The sequence below is a fragment of the Entelurus aequoreus genome, linkage group LG20 (genome assembly GCF_033978785.1).
Source record: "Entelurus aequoreus isolate RoL-2023_Sb linkage group LG20, RoL_Eaeq_v1.1, whole genome shotgun sequence".
Lineage (NCBI taxonomy): Eukaryota > Metazoa > Chordata > Actinopteri > Syngnathiformes > Syngnathidae > Entelurus > Entelurus aequoreus.
Window position 1 is genome coordinate 37081445 of NC_084750.1, and position 23208 is coordinate 37104652.

At 40.5% G+C, this 23208-nt stretch overlaps 1 protein-coding gene across 1 annotated transcript in view; it reads left to right on the forward strand.

The window, feature by feature from the left end:
- Positions 1–23208, forward strand: part of mcm3ap (minichromosome maintenance complex component 3 associated protein) — a 39753-nt gene that overhangs the window by 15445 nt on the left and 1100 nt on the right. The window contains exons 12-28 of the mRNA XM_062030048.1: positions 1066–1286; positions 2017–2273; positions 2363–2463; positions 3212–3343; positions 3997–4110; positions 4205–4357; positions 4550–4747; positions 5623–5691; positions 5778–5912; positions 10742–10895; positions 11040–11292; positions 12860–12957; positions 14288–14669; positions 17526–17816; positions 17900–18026; positions 18938–19123; positions 20781–20931. Coding sequence (XP_061886032.1) covers positions 1066–1286; positions 2017–2273; positions 2363–2463; positions 3212–3343; positions 3997–4110; positions 4205–4357; positions 4550–4747; positions 5623–5691; positions 5778–5912; positions 10742–10895; positions 11040–11292; positions 12860–12957; positions 14288–14669; positions 17526–17816; positions 17900–18026; positions 18938–19123; positions 20781–20931 — 3022 coding nt within the window. The remainder of the gene's footprint in view (positions 1–1065; positions 1287–2016; positions 2274–2362; positions 2464–3211; positions 3344–3996; positions 4111–4204; positions 4358–4549; positions 4748–5622; positions 5692–5777; positions 5913–10741; positions 10896–11039; positions 11293–12859; positions 12958–14287; positions 14670–17525; positions 17817–17899; positions 18027–18937; positions 19124–20780; positions 20932–23208) is intronic.

The window sequence follows — 23208 nt, forward strand, 5'->3', positions numbered from 1 at the left end:
CATAGCTCCGCCCGCCTGGGTTGCCTCATATGCGAATGTCCGTAGTACATAGCAGGCGAGGATCATTGTTAAATGCCGTGCCGCCAGGCTATCTGGCTAACTAGGGGGCACGGCCATCAAAGACAAGCACGGGGCGTTTCCACCAAAGGTCACTTCTGGTAAGAAACCTTAAACATCACGATGGAACTAATGCAACGAAATTTCGTTCTTAGCTGTACAGTAAAGTTCAAATTTGAATGACAATAAAGGAAGTCTAAGTCTAAGGAAGAAACCACAAGACCTTTCATATCGTAGCAAGTTTTGATACTAGTGCCCGCTATACGGTGCAAAAAAACTATCCTGGGATGCAAAATAAGTGGCCAATGGCACGTTAAACAGGTGGCTGCTATAAATAATGGGTTATACTTGTACAGCGCTTTTCTACCTTCAAGGTACTCAAAGCTCTTTGACACTATTTCCACATTCACCCATTCACACACACATTCACACACTGATGGAGGGAGCTGCCATGCAAGGCCCTAACCACGACCCATCAGGAGCAAGGGTGAAGTGTCTTGCTCAAGGACACAACGGACCTGACGAAGTTGGTAGAAGGTGGGGATTGAACCAGGAACCCTCAGGTTCCTGGCACGGCCACTCTACCAACCGCGCCACGCCGTACCATAAACAAGGTTTCTGCATTACTTTTCGCTGAATGAGACATTTTTGTTGCTGCTATAGCCATGTTGCTACTAACACAGGTTAGACTTTATGTTGTATCATAAACAATAAGGGAATTTACAATTTTCCATGGGAAGATTACAAGTCCTTTAAGACATGCTGTAAATATATATATATTTATATATATTTAAAGTTTAACTGAAGAAGTGAGTGCCTTGATTTTTTTTGCAGTTTTGTTATGTTATTGTCATTTCCAGTTTTTTGTGTGTTTTTTGAATCATTTCCTATAAACAAAGAATGACTCATCACAACAGCGCTTGGTAATGAATTATCACTTGTGTTGTAATGCAATCAACCTGAAATATATTATTGTGCACTTGAATGACTTTAACGTTTTGTTGACAGTTTGGTCGATCTGAATCGGATAGCCTATCAGGAGCCGGAGCTGCTGTCCCAGAAGAAGTCAGACATCATTCTAGCTAAAAGATCAACATTGACTGGAGAGTTGGTGAATGGAGGCACCCTCCCCAACCCTCCTCAGCATGTACCCGTCTGTAGCTTTGACGCCCAGAACAAGTTCAGAGGAGAGGGCATAATGGCTGAGCCTGCTCCAAATCCATTTAAAGGTATTAAGTCATCCATATGCCATATTTCATTCTGGGCACTGATGTTTATTGACTTAAGTTGTATGTATAACAACGTTCTGTGAAAAGAGAATTTGCAAGCAACTAGTTTGCTGAATGACAGTCTGACTCACATGCAAAAAATTAAACATCAAAACACATAACTGGTAATTTAATACACAGCAACAATTATCTAGCATTCTATGTGGGTTATAACGACTAAGCGTTTAACAACAAACACAACTTTAAGTGATATTTAGAGAGTGTCTGCAATGCATACTGGATACTGCAGCGGCAACACCCTTCGACACAATAATATAGTGAGATAATAGATGTGCAATGATGTGAATATTATCTTTAAAATCAGCGCACAAATTGTGACATATCATGAATGTTTTTTGAATCGGCCATGTGTATTATAAGGCGCAGGCATGCACCACTGACGTGAGTCAATAACTTCATTTTCGGTTTAAAAACATGAAGTAACGTTGAATATTTGCACAGCGATCCATTACATTTTGACTACACACATTTCCCTTTAAGAGAATTAAAACAAAAGGAAATGCAAAATGCGCTTGTGGTCTTTGGGATCCTCACTCAGCTGATTTCTTGCATAACATGGAGACTTAGCCATCAAAGTATTTTCCAGAAAAGTTTAGTTATTTTGAAGCATTTGATGATAGAGATTCCACTGTATGTTGTCATGTCTTAATACTATTTGTCTATTTTGCAGCCATTGCCAGAGTGGAGGTTACAGCCCCGCCCAGTGTTGAATTGCAGCCGCAGGTCTCCCCACCCAGGCCTCCAGAAATCCCATATGTTTTTGAGATGCAACCAGCTGTTTCAGATAATACGGAAAAGTCAGGCGATTCCTTTCACAGTTTGGCGCTCCCTGCAGATGCTCAGCAGCCCTTCCAGCCAATATCACAGCCTCCCCAAGTCAAATCGCCGTCGCCTCCACCCCCACCTCAGCCAGTGTTCAGCGAAGAGGTCTTGCTCGTACTTTGTGTTAACGTAGTTCATGAAACACTTTTGATGCCATTGTCTTTTTCTTGTCTGCCAAATGTTGGTATCACCAGGACATCATGGCTGAAGTGGACTGCTTGATTGAAGAAATAGTTGGGATATCCGCAAGGGAGGTAGCTGCTGATGGTGCTTGTTATGTCACAACAGCACTAGTGTAAGTTTATAGTTAATGTTATTACAATTATTGTGCAACTTCACGGGTAAAAATTGTGTTTTAAAGGGGTCATATTATGATTATTCTTCTACATTTAAAACACTTACAGACCATCTTCAAAACGCTTTCTGACCATCTCTTCCCTGTTTACTGGGCGGTCTTATGTACGTGCCTCCAATTCGACTGCAGCTTTTCTCGTCATCCATGTTGTAGTTTTAGTGCTTTCATATGTAGTCTACTGATGGATATACGTTCGGACTATAATCTAATTTGTTTTAAGACATGGCTACAGTACATGCATGTGCATGTACGAGCCAGTCTGCTCCACAACAAGACAATAGACAAAAATAAATAACTTATAGACTACAGCGACGGAGTAAAATGGCGGACTCGCACAAGGCTCTTAGGGTAAATTTCTACCATGTATGGAGATATCCGCTGACGTCACACTCGGGAAAAACATCACAATCAAGGCAAATTCCAAATGACTCGTTAGGAATAAGTATGAAGAAAGGCAAGATTGTTTTATAAATATTTCCGCCATGCCTTCGGGGTTTATTTAAAATTTTCAGGACTTATGCGGATCCCAAATACACAAAAGCAGGTACCAATAGGTAAGAAAAGTTGGTTTTGCATAATAGGTCCCTTTTAACACCCAAGTAAAACTGACAGTGCCAGATGTTTGTTTGTCTTGTCGTTCATCAATGTCATTGGCTGTGAAATGCTAATACCTCTGGTCTCTCTGCAGTGAGAGCAGCGTGCAGTCGGAGGCACTACTGAGTGACGTTTTAGGACGACTGCTGGAAGAATTGTCTTCTTCTGAGCTCCATCTGGAACAGGAGCGTGTTGCTGAAGAGAAACGCAAGATTGAGGAAGCAAGGTACGTTTATATAGTTGAGGTAAAAAATGTACATCCATTCATCATGGGCTTGAACGCCTCAAGAATTTTACCCCTGCAGGTTTTTTTTTTTTAACAATTTCTCCGGGATGTAACCCTCCTAAAATGCAATAAAGTATTGGGTGCCCAATTTGAATGTATTTATTATTTTATAAAATTTACACTGGGTCAGAACTATATACAAAGCAACCTCACAAAAGTGAGCACACTCCTAATTTTTATATTTAAAAATAAATGATAAATGGATTATACTTGTATAGCGCTTTTCTACCTTCAAGGTACTCAAAGCGCTTTGACAGTATTTCCACATTCACCTATTCACACACTGATGGCGGGAGCTGCCATGCAAGGCGTTAACCAGCACCCATCAGGAGCAAGGTTGAAGTGTCTTGCCCAAGGACACAACGGACGTGACTAGGATGATAGAAGGTGGGGATTTAACCCCAGTAACCAGCAGCCCTCCGATTGCTGCCACGGCCACTCTACCAACTTCGCCACGCATGTGATTTTGATACATTGTATCAAATTTCAATTTTGTCAATATTCAGAGCAATGTGAGGTGTATACTCACTTTTGTGAGGTAGTGAGTGTGTTTGGGTGTGCGCACAATAATGTCTATTGTACGTCTTTTCCAGAAGGAAACAGGAACATGAGGCCTTCGTGGCCATGTTTCGCCTTAATTTGTACACAGAGATCATGCTAGAAGTCTTGGATGAGACTATCAAGGAGATTGCCACCACAGTGTTCCAGTAAGGCTTAGTACAAAAGTGTTTTAAACTCTTCGGATTTGAGTGTTAAATGACGTTTTGTGGATAACACACATAAATATTTGTTCCTTATTAGGCAGGCATTGAATGAGAAAGCCCAATGTGTGGCTAAATGTTCTCAAGAGGTCTGCACTGGTCTAATTGAGGAGACTTTAAAAGCGGACATTGCTCTGCTGGTTGAAGAAATTCTCACGTCTGCGCTGCAACGGGCTCACAAATACATCCAAAGGTAGGTGAAAAAACGCATGACTTGGAGTAATTGGATCAAATATTGTGATAATACTGGTAGTACTAAATTCGGGCTGTTTGCTTTAACTCCAGGCAAAATTTAGTGTTTGTAAGTTGAAAACACAAATAATTTGTATGATGAGGTTTAATAGTAACTTCCTCGTTTCTTTTGCTGCCTCATCTGTACAACCAGGTGGCGTGACGTGGTAGCAGTACGTCGGCAACTAAAGAGACAGATGAGAGGCTTTCCAGCGGCTCCTTGCTTTGTCGATCCTCGCTTCAAACTGAAGGCGCTGGCTCCAAGCGCTCCGGCACAGCAGTCCATAGAGGATCTGGCTTGTGGGATGGTGAACTTGGGAAACGGAGGAAAGTTATCGTTGTCCAGCACCAGGTATTCAGTCTTTATTTACTCCTTTGTGGACTCAGTTGGTTTTCTCCGTCAATATTAAAATGTGTGTCTCTGCATTGGGGATAGATACAGAGACTTTGTAACATAATGGCACTGGTGCTGACATAAACGGTAGTAAGCAGGTTGAAACTTTATTTAATTATATCCTATCCAGCCACTCAGGCAAATCATATTGTCCATGTAGATGCCTATATCTGCTGTACAGATTTGCTTTAAAAAAGAGAAGTGTGGTATATTTCTCTTGCCTCATTTGTATTTGACTTTATTAAATGAATATATTTAATGTTTGAATGTTGCAATTTAGTTTGCCAAATATGTAAACAGTCTTTTAAATTACTGATGAAAAAATAAATGGGTGTTTTGTTGCTATTCTCTACAATGAAGTCACTCTAAAATTAACCACACCACAATCGTTCTAACCTAACTTTGCTCAATTCATGAACTACTGCTGCATTTAGGGTTAAATAGCTAACACTATTATCTAACATTGCCAGTATTGTGTATCAATTATCAATTCCTGCTTAAAATGTGCTGAATGTTTGCACATAAAAACAGCAAAATGTATGCGTTAAAAGTACTTTAAAATTGCTGCTGTGTTCTGTATTGCTGCTGCTATAAATATGATTTTGTTTTACTTTTGTTTCATACTGGTAAATGTATTACTGCGTTGTAATGGTATTAATATTATGGAAGTATTTAAAATGCTGTTCTGTTCAACTTGCGTCTCACAAAATTTTGTTAAAAGAAAACATTTGTATATTTTCCTTTTTTGAGAACCTGTTCGGGGACTGTTTCAAAAGTACCGCTTTGTTTCAGATAAAACTGAAACCTAATCTCCATTATGTCTTTATTTTCAGGGTTTTGAAAACAAGACAGTTGGCAGTCCACCAAATGAAAGTGCAGTGCTACTATCAGCAGCTTCTTGAGTAAGTCATGGTTTCTTTTTGTATGTTCGGTCCTTTATCCCGTTGAGATTATAGGTGTACTATTTGATTTTTAATGTTTGTCTCAGAGAGTTGGTGTGGTCCCCGCTCGACCTGCCAGCTTTGGTGGCTGAAAATACCCACAAGCCGCACAATAGAATCTTCTGGAAAGCTGTTGTCCTTCTACCCAGTGATCATGAGAATGTAGCCAGCCCGGCAAGCAGGTGAGAGTAGCTGTCCTCTAATGTAATATAACGCATATACACTGAACCAGAATAAAACCACAAGACTTAAGTTTTTGCGCCGATCTTTCATGAGTTGGACTTAAATATCTAAAACCTTTTCTATGTAAACAAAGGGTGCGTTTTATCTCAAACATTGTTCACAAATATGTATCAATGATGGCATATCAAGATGATATTTTATTGCACAGGTCTGTTTGCATTGTTTTCAAATTGCCTACGCCAGTGATTCTCAAACTAGTGGTACGCGGGCTCCATCTTGTGGGTACGCCAAAGAATAACTTAACTAAATATTCAAACACAGTGTTACTGTTCAAAATGTATGTAATGTTGCAGTGACCAAAATTATGAAATACACTTGTGAAATAAAACCCCTGCCTTGTTTTCAATGAATATTTAGGCCCACTGCGCTACTGTATTATAATGTTGGTTATTATGGTGGTAGTTGGAGAGCAAAGTGTTTTCTGAGGTGGTACTGAGGTTTGACAACCACTTGCCTACGCCATATAGAGGATGCATGCAACTAAGGATGTAATGAGGAAAATTTGATATCACAGTTATGCAGACCAAACTTATCACGGTTGTCATTATTACCACTGTATTATTGAATGTGCTCAAAAAGTACTTAAACATACACTGAAATATTTTGACCAAGTTATTTAAAAAACAATTAAAATAAGTACACACATTGTTGAAAAACTCACTATTTTGCATGTTTGGTGTTTCTTTTGCTTCACTAACTGCTTTTTCTATTACCCCTAGAAATGCGCAAAACCTAAATATCGCAATGGAAACACCCGTATTTAAAAAAACAAACAAAAAAAACCGCTTGATTATCGCTAAAACATTGTGGCGCTCTCGTGAGGCGGTTTTTGAGAGACCCACATGCTCAAACAATGTCAAGGGGGCTGTAAGGACATTGACTTTGAATGATCACCTGCTGCCTACGTTTTCTATTGACATCACGGCAACAGCAGTGGCTGCAACATCTTCCTCAAAGTGGAGTCTCACGAGGTGAGATTTTAAGAGAATTAAGGCTCATGACCCAAAACACCCTTTCGTAGAAACACCTAAAAGTCGCAAATGTACTTTGTCGAAATTTTTGAAATATTGCTTTTATTTAGCGAAAAACTGCAATGGAAACACAGTGTTTGTCTGTTTTAATGCCTAAAATTTTATTGATCACCCAGGGGGTGACCAAGGGATGGGTCAAATGCAGAGGACAAATTTCACCACACCTAGTGTGTGTGTGACAATCATTGGTACTTTAACTTTAACTTTAACTTTTATTGTTTTTTACTGCAGAACAAGATTTATTAAAAGGAATAGTGCATAAAAATAAAATCTATTGTTTATTATTTCTGTTTAGAGGTCTTTTTGAAAAAAAACACATCATCTCGCATTTATCTGAGTATAGACGGATCACTTTGTGTAGGGAGTTTTTCTGCGTTTTTTGTTAACGTTTATCATTACATCCCTAGAGGCAGCTATTGTTGATCAGTGTTTCTCCATTTTCTGAGTACAATATTTTACGATAAATGTAAATTCACTTTAACTTTCCTTTTTTTCGTTGACACAATCAGAATAATATTCCTTACGATTTTTCGGAACCAAAAGTTAACTATAAAGTAAGTAGGGAAAAAATTTTTTTTTTCCAAACCAATACAGATAACTTCCTGCATCTTAAGACTGATACAGATAAGTTTGTTATATATATATTATTTATTTAAATTTATATGTAACTGTAGGGTGTGCAGACCTTTCTGTGCAGCCGGTTTTGAGGCAGCTTCTTTTGCATCACAGGCATCTTTGTAGGCTTTCAAAACACAGTCATAGCAATGCCAGCGTTTCAGGTAGCTAATAAGGTTTGATGTGTGGAAACTCTGTTTTTTTAATGTTTTTCCATTCTCGCGAAATGTTTTGAGTACATTTGGTGGTAATAGCGCGCAAAATAATTTTCTCTGAAACACTGAAGTCCCACACAATGGACGCCATATTTGTTTACTGTGCGCTCAGGGGAAGTTTACGACAGGTCGTTGACAGCACAACCAGAAGAAAAGGCCTATATAATAGCACTCTTACCCACCTACAGCACAGTACGGGTGATGTTGCCTCCATTAGAGCGTTTTTGTTTTTGTTTTTTTAATCATAGCGCTTTTTTTAATGTTATCGGATTTACCGGTATGACGCCATATCTCCTCATGTCGTCCCGATAATTATCTGTCCGATATTTATAATGCACCTGTATCATAGAACAAAAATGACATTGTCCTTCCTCAGCGCAGCAATGTAAGACTACATACTCTTCCGCCTGTGGTGGACCTGGGCTGGTAATAACAATTTGCTATTGTCCGCGATAAACAATATTTTTTAGAACAAATTAAGCATAATAATGATGTGAATGCAATAACCCTTTCAAACGCAATAAAGTTGTATCATTTTGTCTTTTTTTTACCGTTGTAATTGTAAGTCCAATCACTTTTAATTATCCTAAATAAGGAAACAAATAATACAAATAAAATTATCTTTAAAAAAAACGTTCTATCTCTGGTAGCATGAATGTCATTAAATAAATGTTGAACATCTTTTTCCACAGTAGAAAAAAGGTGTTTTATTTTTTAAGTTTAATGTTGCCATCACCTTCCAACATATTCGGCATACTTGCTCGTTCGTCCCTGGTGATGGACTCATCTTGCTCATTTGGTTTAAAGCCAAAATATTCAGGACAGGACAAACATAAATAAATAAATAAAGCCTAAATATTCCCACACAGGGACATTTGGCTTTGCAATCATCTTTTTTCCTCTAAATTTTTGTTACCTTCCGGTGCTTCTCACGAGTGAGTAGCGCCTCGCGAGGCACTTGCGCTCACAACCTACGTGTGTCAAAAATTGTGGATGACCGACAAGAGGGTTCACTGTTGTTTTAGTTCCGCAATTGCATCAACACACTCAGGTGCTGAGAGTGATGCACAGAGTGAACCCTTTTTGAAAGAAAGCTAGAGACAAATGAAACAAAAACACATTGACCGGTAAAGTTATCAAGTTCATTTTCATTCGTCGTTCGATTATCAATTGGTTCAGCGAATATACGCTGAGCCTATATACAAACCCCGTTTCCATATGAGTTGGGAAATTGTGTTAGATGTAAATATAAACGGAATACAATGATTTGCAAATCATTTTCAACCCATATTCAGTTGAATATGCTACAAAGACAACATATTTGATGTTCAAACTGATAAACATTTTTTTTTTGTTGCAAATAATCATTAACTTTAGAATTTGATGCCAGCAACACGTGACAAAGAAGTTGGGAAAGGTGGCAATAAATACTGATAAAGTTGAGGAATGCTCATCAAACACTTATTTGGAACATCCCACAGGTGTGCAGGCTAATTGGGAACAGGTGGGTGCCATGTTTGGGTAGAAAACAGCTTCCCAAAAAATGCTCAGTCTTTCACAAGAAAGGATAGGGCGAGGTACACCCCTTTGTCCACAACTGCGTGAGCAAATAGTCAAACAGTTTAAGAACAACGTTTCTCAAAATGCAGTTGCAAGACATTTGGGGATTTCAACATCTACGGTCCATAATATCATCAAAAGGTTCAGAGAATCTGGAGAAATCCCTCCACGTAAGCGGCATGGCCGGAAACCAACATTGAATGACCGTGACCTTCGATCCCTCAGACGGCACTGTATCAAAAACCGACATCAATCTCTAAAGGATATCACCACATGGGCTCAGGAACACTTCAGAAAACCACTGTCACTAAATACAGTTCGTCGCTACATCTGTAAGTGCAAGTTAAAGCTCTACTATGCAAAGCGAAAGCCATTTCATCAACAACATCCAGAAACGCCGCCGGCTTCTCTGGGCCCGAGATCATCTAAGATGGATTGATGCAAAGTGGAAAAGTGTTCTGTGGTCTGACGAGTCCACATTTCAAATTGTTTTTGGAAATATTCGACATCGTGTCATCCGGACCAAAGGGGAAGCGAACCATCCAGACTGTTATCGACGCAAAGTTCAAAAGCCAGCATCTGTGATGGTATGGGGGTGCATTAGTGCCCAAGGCATAGATAACTTACACATCTGTGAAGGCACCATTAATGCTGAAAGGTACATACAGGTTATGGAACAACATATGCTGCCATCTAAGCGGCGTCTTTTTCATGGACGCCCCTGCTTATTTCAGCAAGACAATGCCAAGCCACATTCAGCACGTGTTACAACAACGTGGCTTCGTAAAAAAAGAGTGCGGGTACTTTCCTGGCCCTCCTGCAGTCCAGACCTGTCTCCCATCGAAAATGTGTGGCGCATTATGAAGCGTAAAATACGACAGCGGAGACCCCGGACTGTTAAACGACTGAAGCTCTACATAAAACAAGAATGGGAAAGAATTCCACTTTCAAAGCTTCAACAATTAGTTTCCTCAGTTCCCAATCGTTTATTGACTGTTGTTAAAAGAAACGGTGATGTAACACAGTGGTGAACATGCCCTTTCCCAACTACTTTGGCTGTGGATGCAGCCATGAAATTCTAAGTTAATTATTTGCAAAAAAAAAAAAAAAGTTTATGAGTTTGAACATCAAATATCTTGTCTTTGTAGTGCATTCAATTGAATATGGGTTGAAAAGGATTTTCAAATCATTGTATTCCGTTTATATTTACATCTAACACAATTTCCTAACTCATGGAAACGGGGTTTGTACCTCCCACCACCTATGGGAGTGCGTCATAACAGCAAAAGGTCACGGAACGTCGTAAAATGATCTGTTTGTACTAACAAATGACTATTTTCTGTTAAGGATCTTGTCAGACTGGCTGGTAGTCAAGCTTGGTGGGGGCCAGGAGTCAAAGCTTATAGAGGAGCAACGGGATGGCACACTGCAGACCCTCCATCTATCTAACACCATTAAGGAGAAAGAACAGCACACCTTTGAAGTCAATGTCAGCGTCAAGGTTAGTCCGTAAGCCAGGAGATTTGTGTTTCAAGTGTTTTAATCAACTAACTAACCCTTTTTGTTAATGCAGAAAGAGATACAAGATGGGTAGTGGACCCACAGCCAAATGTGTATGTGTCTCATTTGTGTCTTTATCTTCCAGGTGTCCAGAGGTCCCCTGACTGAAGACTGCTTGTCTGAAACTGAGGAGTGCTTGGATCTGCAAGGAACAGGAGCGCTGATCATGTTGCTTCCAGCAATGGTCTTCTCAGAGCCCCGGCGCGATGAGCTGGACGTGACCATGCTCTCGGCCCTGCTTCAGCTCAAACAGCTGCAGCAAGCCAGCGCCTGGCACTGCCCAGTGCCTCTGGTTATTCTGGTCCCTGGCACCTGTAACGCTGAGACACTTGAAGAAGGTAAGCAATTCAATTGGTTAGCGCCTTGCATGGCAGCTCCCGCCATCAGTGTGTGAATGTGTGTGTGAATGGGTAAATGTGGAAATACTGTTAAAGCGCTTTGAGTACCTTGAAGGTAGAAAAGCGCTATACAAGTATAACCCATTTATTTATCATTTATATCCGTGTTAAATATGCACACACATTAAATTGAGTTAAGGAGTAAGACTACACGGGTTTCAAATAGCGCTAAATAAGCTTTATTTCAGTGTTTGTGTTTGGCAGTTGTTCGAAGTGATCATGATCTATTTTCTATTATACACACAGGGTTTCCCATTAATGTATTTGATTGTGGCAGTGCGCCACGGCAACATATTAGCCGCCGCACTTTAAAAATGAGGGTTTTTTTAACCTGCAAAGAAATGAAAGCATAAAACCCAAAACCAGTGAAGTTGGCACGTTGTGTGAATCGTAAATAAAAACAGAATACAATGATTTGCAAATCCTTTTCAACTTATATTCAATTGAATACACTGCAAAGACAAGATACTTATTGTTCGAACTAAGAAACTTAATTTTTTTTTGCAAATAATCATTAACTTAGAATTTAATGGCAGCAACACATTGCAAATAAGGGTGGTTATTTTCCTTTTTGTTCCGGAGGACACGATGTCCGCAGTTTCTAAAAACAATTTGATATGTGGACTAATCAGACCACACAACACTTGTCCACTTTTCATCAGTCCATCTTAGATGAGCTCAAGCCCAGCGAAGCCGGCAGCGTTTCTGGGTGTTGTTGATAAATGTCTCTCGCTTTGCATAGTAGAGTTTTAACTTGCACTTACAGATGTATTGACGAACTGTAGTTACTGACAGTGGTTTTATGAAGTGTTCCTGAGCCCATGTGGTGATATCCTTTACACACTGATGCAGTATTGCCTGAGGGATCGAAGGTCAAGGCCTTGCCGCTTACGTGCAGTGATTCTCTGAACCTTTTGATGGTATTACGGACTGTAGATGGTGAAATCCCTAAATTCCTTGCAATAGCTCGTTGAGAAATGTTGTCCTTAAATTGTTGGACAATTTGCTCACGCATTTGTTCTCAAAGTGGTGACCCTCGCCCCATCCTTGTTTGTGAATGACTGAGCATTTCATGGAAGCTGCTTTTATACCCAATCATGGCACCCACCTGTTCCCAATTAGCCTGTTCACCTGTGGGATGTTCCAAAAAAGTGTTTGATGAGCATTCCTCAACTTTCTGAGTCTTTTTTTGACACTTGTGCCAGCTTTTTTGAAACATGTTGCAGGCATCAAATTCCAAATGAGCTAATATTTGCAAAAAATAACAAAGTTTTCCATTTCGAACATTTAATTTCTTGTCTTTGCAGTCTATTCAATTGAATATAAGTTGAAAAGGATTTGCGACTCTTTGTATTCTGTTTTTATTTACGTTTTACACAACGTGCCAACTTCACTGGTTTTGGGGTTTGTAAAATATGTGGTGCTCATTTATTATTGCAGATCATTTGGTGGAATGCTGATGTTTGACTCGAAATTGTTTTGTCCTCTTCTTCTTTGCGTCCAACAGAACTGATGCTGCCTTCACTCGTGAAAGATGGTTTTATATCGGAATATAAATTGTTGTTCATACCAGAAACCACAAATGATATGCAGGGAGCCAAACAGGTAATGTACAACATGTACACATTTCTCATACTCTACATGCATTTTGACCCTTGAATATGCTTTTTTCATTTATTTATTGTAACTAATGAAAATGTATAAAATCCGTATTGCACGGAATTCCTGGAACTTTACATTTGCGGACATAGTTACCCCACGACCCCAGAGTGCACATAAGAGAACGTGTGTGGCGGGGAATACGTAATTGTATACCAATATTACCAACAATCACCATTGCAATTCGCGTTTAATTGGCCAGAGGGATAAGGACAATGGGCGATTAAGGATTTTTGAACCCATGATCGTATGTTGATATTGTGAGTTGGTTGACATAAACAAAACCAACTTCAGTAATTTTTTGTCTGTACCGTGAAAGCACCGTTGTGTAAAAATGTAACCAGGGGGAAGCAAAACAAGCTAACACAGTTATCATCTGAGTGAAGTGAAGGCGCGAATACACCATCAGTGTAGAACAGACGTGTCAAACTCAAGGCCCGGGGGCCAGATCCAGCCCGACACGTCCTTTAATGTGGCCCGCGAAAGCCTGGGTATAATGTGGATACTTCATCTTTCTTACTAAATGTTGTATTTGTTTCTTTTTTGACAGAAAAAAATGTATGTAATACATGAAATTTCATATGTTTTAAACTTTGATATATATATATACAGGTATATATGTATACAAATATTAAATTGTAATTGGTGTGAATCTTTGGGCACCTCACCATTCGATGCCGATTTTTGGGGTGATGATTTGATTCATAATCAATACTCAATACAACACAATTCTCGATTCAAACTGATTTTTGCAATGTATTATTTGGTATAATAATAATGATACCATAACAAAACGTCTTACAGGTTACAAAACCTCCTTTTGGTTGCTGACGTATGACACATACGTGCACCAAGTAAGCAAAGGGATGGCCTAAATTTTTTTTAGTTTGTTTTGTCCAAAAAAAAAAATTAGATTTAGGAAAATTACTGAAGAAATCGGGATTCAAATGTGATAAAAAACATTTTTTAGCACCCCTAATTATTATATACCGTATGATTTGTAAAAATAACAATAAATACGGAAATATCTGCTTGTCACCTTGGCTTACAATTTCAAAGCAAGTTATCCATCAATTTGTACGTACACAAATCAAATAAAGAAATGCATAGGCAATAATATATAATGAGACGATTATACTTTTATATTCTTACATTCACTGTTACAAGCGGCCCTCTGAGAGCAGCCATGACTGCGATGTGGCCCTCGATGAAAACAAATTTTGACACTCTTGGTGTAGAACATTCTTTAATATGCCCTCCGCTCTGCTGTTTTTAGCTAAACTCCGCTATACGCTGGCTGCTGTCTCGTGCGCCGCCATCCATCCCGCTCTGCTGCCAGACTCTGATGCATCTCGTCGAGGCCAGCTTGAGTCATGAGTTCAGTCGCAGGGTTTCTGCCATGTGGGCCGCTGCAGGGCTCCCTCCTCAGGATCCTGCTCCCGTCGTCGAGCTGTACAACGCCGTCATCCGTCTCATCGCGGACAAAGTGTCTTCCGAGGAGCTCTGTGGAATCGCGTGGCCTCCTGGAGAGTTCTCCCTGCCTGACACCAGAGAGTTTGTTCCTCATCTGGGCTGGAACAGCGGCCCACACCTGGCCTGGTTACGCAGACTCATCCTCAGCCTGCAGCTGCCGCGGTGGAGGCAACTTTCTACCACAGGTCAGCGAGCAGTAATTCCTATACAGCACATACCCCTCAATTCAGTGTTACCTCAGTTTTTCATTAGTAATCCCTTCCAAGAAGTCTGACGAAAACCAAATTGTACACAAACTGACGCAAAAAATTCCCCATTAATTTGTTCCAGATATCCAAAAAACATAAACAAATGTCACAGAGAATAATTATGCTTTTACATTCAGAAAACGTGAAATACTGTACACATAAATGAGGAAAAACATTTTTTATATTTATTGAAGACTTGATAAGCCAAGAGGGTTATTTTAAGGTTGCACAAAAATTTGTGCCGTGGTCTTGCATTACATCATTCAAGAGTCAGCAGGTATGACGAGCCTCAGTAAGAAGATTTTTACAGAACAAGATCGCAAAAGGAGAATAATAATCCACACCAAGAGTATGTGTAGATCAGGGGTCTCAAAGTCACGGACTACGGGTCATTTGCAGCCCGCTGGCTCATAATTTGTGGCCCTCCACTTTACGTCATAGTTTGGTATAATTGCAGCCTACACAACCTGGGCAGCTAGTAGTTAAATATAGTGCTACCTTAAAGGGGAACTGCACTTTTTTGGGAATTCTGCCTAACCTTCCCAATCATTATGAAAGACAAGAAGACAATGTATTTTTTTAATGCATTCTAACTCGTAAATAAAAGTCTGCTTACAATGGAGCCAAAGGAAGGTCCTATATTCCGCCTACAAAACCCAATAAATAACATCCAAAAAGCACCAACAATACTCCATTTACATCTAGATCATGAAAAAATGCCTCTTACCTTGATAGTAGAAGGATGAGGACTTAATCTGACATGTTGGTACACTTATTCATCTAAAATGACAATATAGATTATATCAGTCAGCATCCTAATGACAGCAGACGTTGTACAGTAAGTGATGTTTTATTATGTTTGTTGGCTCTCATGAAGTATGCAGTCAGTAATAATCAGTGAAGTTGTTAGGAAAAAAAGCAAACGGCGTGATTTGTTTTTGAAATTAATGTGCCTCAAATGAGCAAAATACGAAAATATTGCATCTTATTATAAATGTGCCTGTTACTATATTACATATATACTTACATCATGTATATAGAACCTTAATACAGGCGTTTGGATGTTTTTAAGGGCTTGATAAGCAGACTAGAGTGGATCCTATGGGCTCCATTGTAAGCGGACTATTAGTCGCATTTATTTACTATTTAGAATGCTTAAAAAAATGCAGTTCCCCTTTGCAGTAATTTGAGATACGAGCTGCCTGTCGGCTTTTTGTTATGCTTCATATTGAGAGCATACCTTGAGTTACGAGCGTTTTTGCTCTCGGTCGTTAGCGCAATAGAGAGTTTATATATCAGTGTTTCCCACCCATTCATTTATTTGTGGCGGCCCGCCACGAAAGAATTACGTCCGCCACAAATAAAAATATATATATATATTTTTTTCTTCTTTTTTTTTTCTGTTGTCCTGTCCAGCTTCTCAGGCAAATCATATAGTCGATGTAGATGCCCATATAGGCTGTTTAGATTTACTTTACAAAAGAGAAGTGTAGGATACTTCTCTTGTTGCCTTATTTGTATTTGACCACTACTGTTTTCTGTTTATTTGTTACTGACTGTGGCAGGACACCTCTGCCTCGGTTTCACTTTATGTTGCTGGTAAATAATATGGTTGTAGTAGTAGGCTAAAGTTAAATTATTTAGTATGCACTAATTAAAGGGGCAGAGCTTTAAGAGACATTTTAGCTTTTATATTTTATAAGATATATTTTTTGTAAGAACCACAATTAATAAATATATTTCAGTGAATAACTTATTGTTCAAATCTGTATATAAATATGTACATAAAGGGTTGTAATTATATTGTAAAATGGATGAATGGATGGATGGACGTTTAAAACAAAACTGTTATTATTAATTAGTAAGTATACATGTTTTGAGCCTTTTTAGAGAAAATCATATCATTGTAATAAATTATGCAAATTATCATCATCATCAATCTTTATTGCAGACCTTACGATCCATTTAAACATATAAAAACAGAATACAATACATTAAAAACAAAACAATAAAACATACATTAAAAACAAAACAATAAAACATAAAAATAATAAAAACATAAAACCCAAATGTCAGTTTCTGACATACAAACATGTGTGCCAATGATTCCAATTGAATTACTCGATGATGTCACGCCCATAGCCACGCCCCCATCGCCACAGGTATCTTGGCAGTTTATGGGAAACACTGTATATTGTTAGGAGTAATTTACACTAGAAACAAACATAGAATTTTTCCGGCAGCAGAACGCTCAGAGAGCGACATGCTGCCCTCCAACGATCAGAACTAAGAAAGTTAATGTGAAGGAAGGGAAGCGGACAACCGAATGAAAAACAAACCATTAAAAATATGTCCTACCTGTTAGCAGCCGACCCAGCGAATCAGTTTGCATCACACATGCTGCAGCGAGCCTCCAAGCATGCAACCACAAACGAAAAACATAACCATGCCCTACAAAGTCTGGCGCGTTCTCTCTCGACTGTCCCTCTGTTCTTGTGCTTCTGTCCTCATTGCTGCCCCTCCCTGATGGAGTTGTTTGGATGTTGTCCACTGAAACCTAAAGTTAGCCTAAGCGTGTGTTTTGGACACAACCCACCTTCGTCCACTCTCACTTCGTCTTGTTCCTGGCACCTCTTCTCACCATCGAAACCAAAAAAAATAAAAGACAGGGTGTACTCATTGTGTTTTGTCCTTGAACAGAATAGAGTGAGACTCCCTGTATATTTCCATATTGCTTTAAGGTGGAAAATATTCCCCAAACATCACTTTAACCATTTTTCTGCTTCCATCTAGACACATGGTCAGATTTGTGCTCGGGCATCTATATCTATGCTGCTCAGATCCCAGTGACACGGGGCAATCAGCCCCTTATCATGTCGCGTCTGGAAAGCCTACTGGAGCGTGTCAGACGAAAAGAGCACCACAGAAAAAGAAGCGCTCTCAAAAAGACTTTGGGCATCTGGAATGAGGACCACAACACTGAGTGCTCTGCATACAGTCAGATCCCTTGGGTCGACGTGCTGTTCATCTGCATTGACCACAAGCTGAAAGACTGGCAGGTCCCCGGACCACCTGTCTGTGAAGGTAGGGGCATTATTGGCAGTATTTCACCTGTTGTTGTTAATATTATATGATCTTAACATGAAGCATTTGTCCTTTTATTTAAGATGCTGTGACAGACGATGGGGAGATTCTGGTTTACTATCTCAGAGAGTCGTTAAAGGGCTTCCAACCACCTGAGGAGTGGATTAAGGCTGTCAAACTGAGCCACAGAGTGAAACAGCATGATGATGGGTACATACTTTTGTATCATGGGCTTGAATGAAGTAATCATTGCTACTGATTAGCATTAGCGATTCTACAGACCAATTTTAACACCTCCCCATTAGAATCAAAACTAAATTACAATCAAACAGCTGATGTGCATTACCGTATTTTTCGGACTATAAGGCGCACTTAAAATCCTTGAATTTCCTCAAAAAGCGACACTGCGCTTTAGGTATGTATTGATTCTGGTTGTGCTTACTGACCTTGAACCAATTTATGTGGTCCGCGGTGTAATAATAAGTGTAACCGGTAGATGGCAGTCACACATAAGAGAGAGGTGTGGGCTGCATTAAGCGAGCAGGACCAAAATTTTGATGTTTCATTGAGAATATAAAACATTACACACAGCGGTCGACTTTGGTGAGTGTTATTTACCTTAAAAAATGTATTATTTAATTGTTTATGCTAATCATGCTATGCTGTTTGTTTTGGAAATGACTTGACTAAAACACAAGGAAAGCTCAAACTTGTTGGATATTTTAGATGCAAGTCGATATTATTCAATACTTGGTTTTTGTTTCTAGCTGATATCAAACCGATATCAATATCGAATTGGAAACGCACCTTTTCATAATTTCTGACTGCAGTAACTATTATTTGTAACTTCAGCTACGGTAGTTACACATTGTTTCTCTTCTTTACGCACAATCAAATTTATACATAGAGGCTCAAATATATACAAACGCCCCAACTAATATTTAGTCAAATGTCCCTTAGCAAATTGCACTTTGACCAGGTGTGGGGTGGTAGCACATAGGTGGGGAAAAAACAAACAAAACAATATTGTCAGTGGATAACAACAAGGCTAGCTTTATAGTGCACGCCATTGCCGTTCTGCTGGAAACAGAATACCTTATTGACCTCTCTACACCCTGTAGGGCCAGTTCAGCCGCCAGTGCTACGCCCACCAGCTGGCCGTTCAGACATGGATTGCTCACCAGTCTGGTAGAGCCACTGGAGGCCCAGACAGCACCGCTGAATGCATCCTACACGCCCACAAGAGTAGAGGCGCTGAGCCACAGAGTGCTCCACACCTTAGAGGAGGAGAAGACTCAAAGCAAAAGGTACTCATTAGAATTGCCTAGCATGCTGTGCTCATAAGTTGACACACCCTTGCAGGACTTCATATATCCGGGTCAATTTTCAGAGAATATGAATGACCTTACAATACAGTGTTAATTCCTCACTTAAAGTGTGTGTGAAGAATGCACTACCGAACTGATAAGTTTGAAGAAGAAAGACATGATTCAGTATTATCTGCTCACAGATGCTACCTGGTGCACACTGCAGTTAGTCCTGATTAGTCCTACTCTTTAATGCCTATGTGTCAAAGTCAAGGCTCTTGGGCCGAATTAATTATCTATGGCCCCCGGAATTATTTGATTAGTATTAGAACCGTCCCGCAGACCACAGCCGCATGCTGCTGTTTTGCACGCACCAATACTTCAAAATGGGGTCCCAGGGAGCCCATCAAGTCATAAAAATGGGGTCCCACAGTACATTTTTGGGGTCCCACTTTTTTGTAACCATTTTGAAAACATGATAAATGTATGCTTTATCCTGTTATATCTCACATTCTATATTGTGTTTTGGAAAAAGGTTGTCATAAACGTTACTTAATTCATTAAAAAAAATAACACAAAAGATAACACATTTTTATGCATATGTAAATGTATTCAGTTATAAACATTCATTCACTTTCTTTTTTCCTTCATGGATCTAAACTTTACCGCTGCCAGTATTTTTTTCTATATTTTTATTGTAATATTTTCAGAATGTCTTTGTTCTATTTTTGGCCAAAGTAAGACAAAGAAAACAATTTGAAGTTGTCTTTATTTTTTAGTTTTAATGCCATGATTTTAATAGTCCGGACCGCATGTGCACAGATCTTCCTCCATGCGGACCCTGAGCTAAAATGAGATTGACACTCCTAATGCTATTGTCATACGCAGTATTCTCACAGGAATGATGGTAAAATGCAACCTTACTTATTGTCCTTTTCATGACCCTGATCAAAAGTTGACACACCCTAAAGGTTTTGGCCTTACAACAAGGTGACACACAAAAGTTGACATGGCCACCAAAGGTAACCATCCTCACCTGTGATCAGCTTTTAATCAGTATGTGTGTATTTAAGATCAGTAATTTTCTGGGATCCTAACAGTGCTGCTAGAGTCCAAGTCATGGGGAAAGCTAAATAATTATCAAAGAATATGCAAGGAAGAGTAGTTGTATACAAAGTATACTGCAAAAAACAGGACAATGATATAAAAAGGGAATAAAGAATGCTCTTAAAAGGGTCATATTATGATATTTTTTTACATTGAAAACACTTCCTTGTGGTCTACATAACATTATGTAGTTCTTTGGTCAAACTTGTGCATAGATTTTGTTTTAAAAACCTTCTTCAAGCTGCTTTCTGGCCGTCTTTTTAATATTTCAAAGCCCTCCTCCAGGCCAAAGCCCACTTGGACTGTGTCTCCATGTTGTGGTTTTGAGGGCTTCAATATCAAGTTTGTCAGATATAAGTTAGAACTATACGCTTGATGCTGGTTTCTGTTGTATTTATGATTACAAGACCATTAGATAATAAATGTCCTCACCACTAACCAAGGGGGAAAGAAAAGTGTCGCATCATCATGTATATTCTCTGATGAGCACGATGCACATATCGTAGTATGAAAGAGGTTTTTCTCACCGTATGTCTTTTATTTTTCACAGGACTACAGAGCAGCTTCAACACTGGCTCGATGGTGATTCTTTAGACAACTGGTGCACGCCACTTCTCCTCCCATCCTCCATCCTGCTCTCCATGCCCACTGCTCTCAAGCAAAGACCCCCAGCCAAGCATCACCATGCCGTTTTCACAAAGGTTTGACTTATTCATGGAAAATATTCTATCCTGTTCCGGTATTGATAGAGCTGGTAGATAACAGGTTGTCTCCTTGTGAGAGTTTTTACTTCAAAACACTAAAAACTGGACATACAGAAATAAAGTACCATATTTTTTGGACCGTAAAGCACACTGGATGAAAGGGTCTGTTTTCATACAAAAGGTGCATTAAAGGGGTCATGTTATGATTTATTTTCCTACATTGAAAACACTTCCTTGTGGTCTACATAACATGTAATGGTGGTTCTTTGGTCAAAATGTTGCATAGATTATGTTTTACAGACGGTTTTCAAGCTTGCATCGTTTATTGAACAGGTGTCAACCTGCAGTCCACATGGATCGCTGTGTGACTGCCATCTACTGGTCACACTTATCATTACACTTTCTACCATATAAAATTGGTTTGAGGTCAGCACAACCGGAATCAGTACATACACAAGGCGCACCGGATTGTAAGAGACACTGTTGAGAATGTTTTAATTCCCACCTTTGGAAGAACTTTGAACATGTGACAAGGGTGGCGCGGGACACTGAGTCAGAGTGGACCATGTTCCGTGCCTCTGGTTAATAGTGCCTGTCGTGGTGGTAATCCCAGAACCCCCTGGTGTCTGCAGTCAAGCTATGGGGTCCTTTTGGCTCTTGGGATTTCGGAAGTAGCGGAAAAGTACCAGCAGGCCAAGTGGTGTGCGGCTTTGGCGGTCACAGAGGCGAAAACCTAGGCATGGGAGGAGCCGGGCAAGGCATGGAAAACGACTTCCGAACGGCTTCGAAGCGATTCTGGACCAACATCCGCAGAGGGAAGCAGTGTTTGGTGGGGGTGGTGTGCTGCTGACCTCGACTCAAGATGTTGTGGATCGTTGGAGGGAATACTTTAAAGCCTACCTCAACCCCACCTCCCATTTCTGGGGCTGAGGTTGCCGAGGTAGTTAAAAAGCACCTCGGTGCCAGGCCCCTGGTGGTGGTTGAGATCCGCCCGGAGTTCCTTAAGGCTCTGGATGCTGTGGGGCTGTCATGGTTAACAAGACTCTGCAACATTGCGTGGACATTGGGGGCGGTGCCTCTCGATTGGCCGACTGGTGTGGTGGTTCCTCTCTTTAAGAAGGGTAACCGGAGGGTGTGTTCCAACTGTGTGGGGTCAAACTCCTCAGCCTTCTGTCTAAGGTCCATTCAGGTGTACTGGAGAGGAGGCTACGCCGAATAGTCGAACCTCGGATTCAAGAGGAGCATTGTGGTTTTCGTCTTGGTAGTGGAACTGTGGACCAGCACTATACTCTCGGCAGGGTCCTTGCAGGTGCATGGGAGTTTGCCCAACCAGTCTACATGTGTTTAGTGGACTCGGAGAAGGTATTCAACCGTGTCCCTCAGGAGGTCCTGTGGGGAGTTCTCAGAGTATGGGCAGCCTGATTGTGGTGGTCCGTTCCCTGTATTGTCAGTGTCAGAACTTGGTCCACATTGTAAGTAAGTTGGACTCTTTTCCATTGAGGGTTGGACTCTGCCAGGGCTGCCCTTTGTCACCGATTCTGTTCATTACTTTTACGGACAGAATTTGTAGGCGCAGTCAGGGCGTTGAGGATATCCGGTTTTGTGGCTGCAGGATTAGGTCTCTGCTTTTTGCAGATGATGTGGTCCTGATGGCTTCATCTGGTCAGGATCTTCAGCTCTCACTGGATCGGTTCGCAGCTGAGTGTTAAGCGTCTGGGATGAGAATTCCATGTCCGAGTCCATGGTTTTCGCCCGGAAAAGGTTTGAGTGCCATCGCCGGGTTGAAATGCGTCGGAGTCTTGTTTACGAGTGAAGGAAGAGTGGATCGTGAGAACGACAGGCAGAACGGTGTGGCGTCTGCATCGATCCGTCGTGGTGAAGGAGCTGAGCCGGAAGGCAAAGCTCTCAATTTACCGATCTATCTACAGTCCCTTCCTCACCTATGGTCATGAGCTTTCGGTTATGAGCGAAAGGACAAGATCACGGGTACAAGCAAAAATTAGTTTCCTCCGTCAGTTAGCGGGGCTCTCCCTTAGAGATAGGGTGAGAAGCTCTGTTATTCGGGAGGAGCTCAGAGTAAAGCCGCTGCTCTTCCACATCGAGAGGAGCCAGATGGGGTGATTCGAGCATCTAGTCAGGATGCCCCCCGAACGCCTCCCTGTGTTTAGTGCACATCCGACCAGTACGAGGCCATGGAGAAGACCCGGGACATGTTGGGAGGACTGTGTCCCAGCTGACATGGGAACGCCTCGGGATCCCCCGGAAAGAACTGGA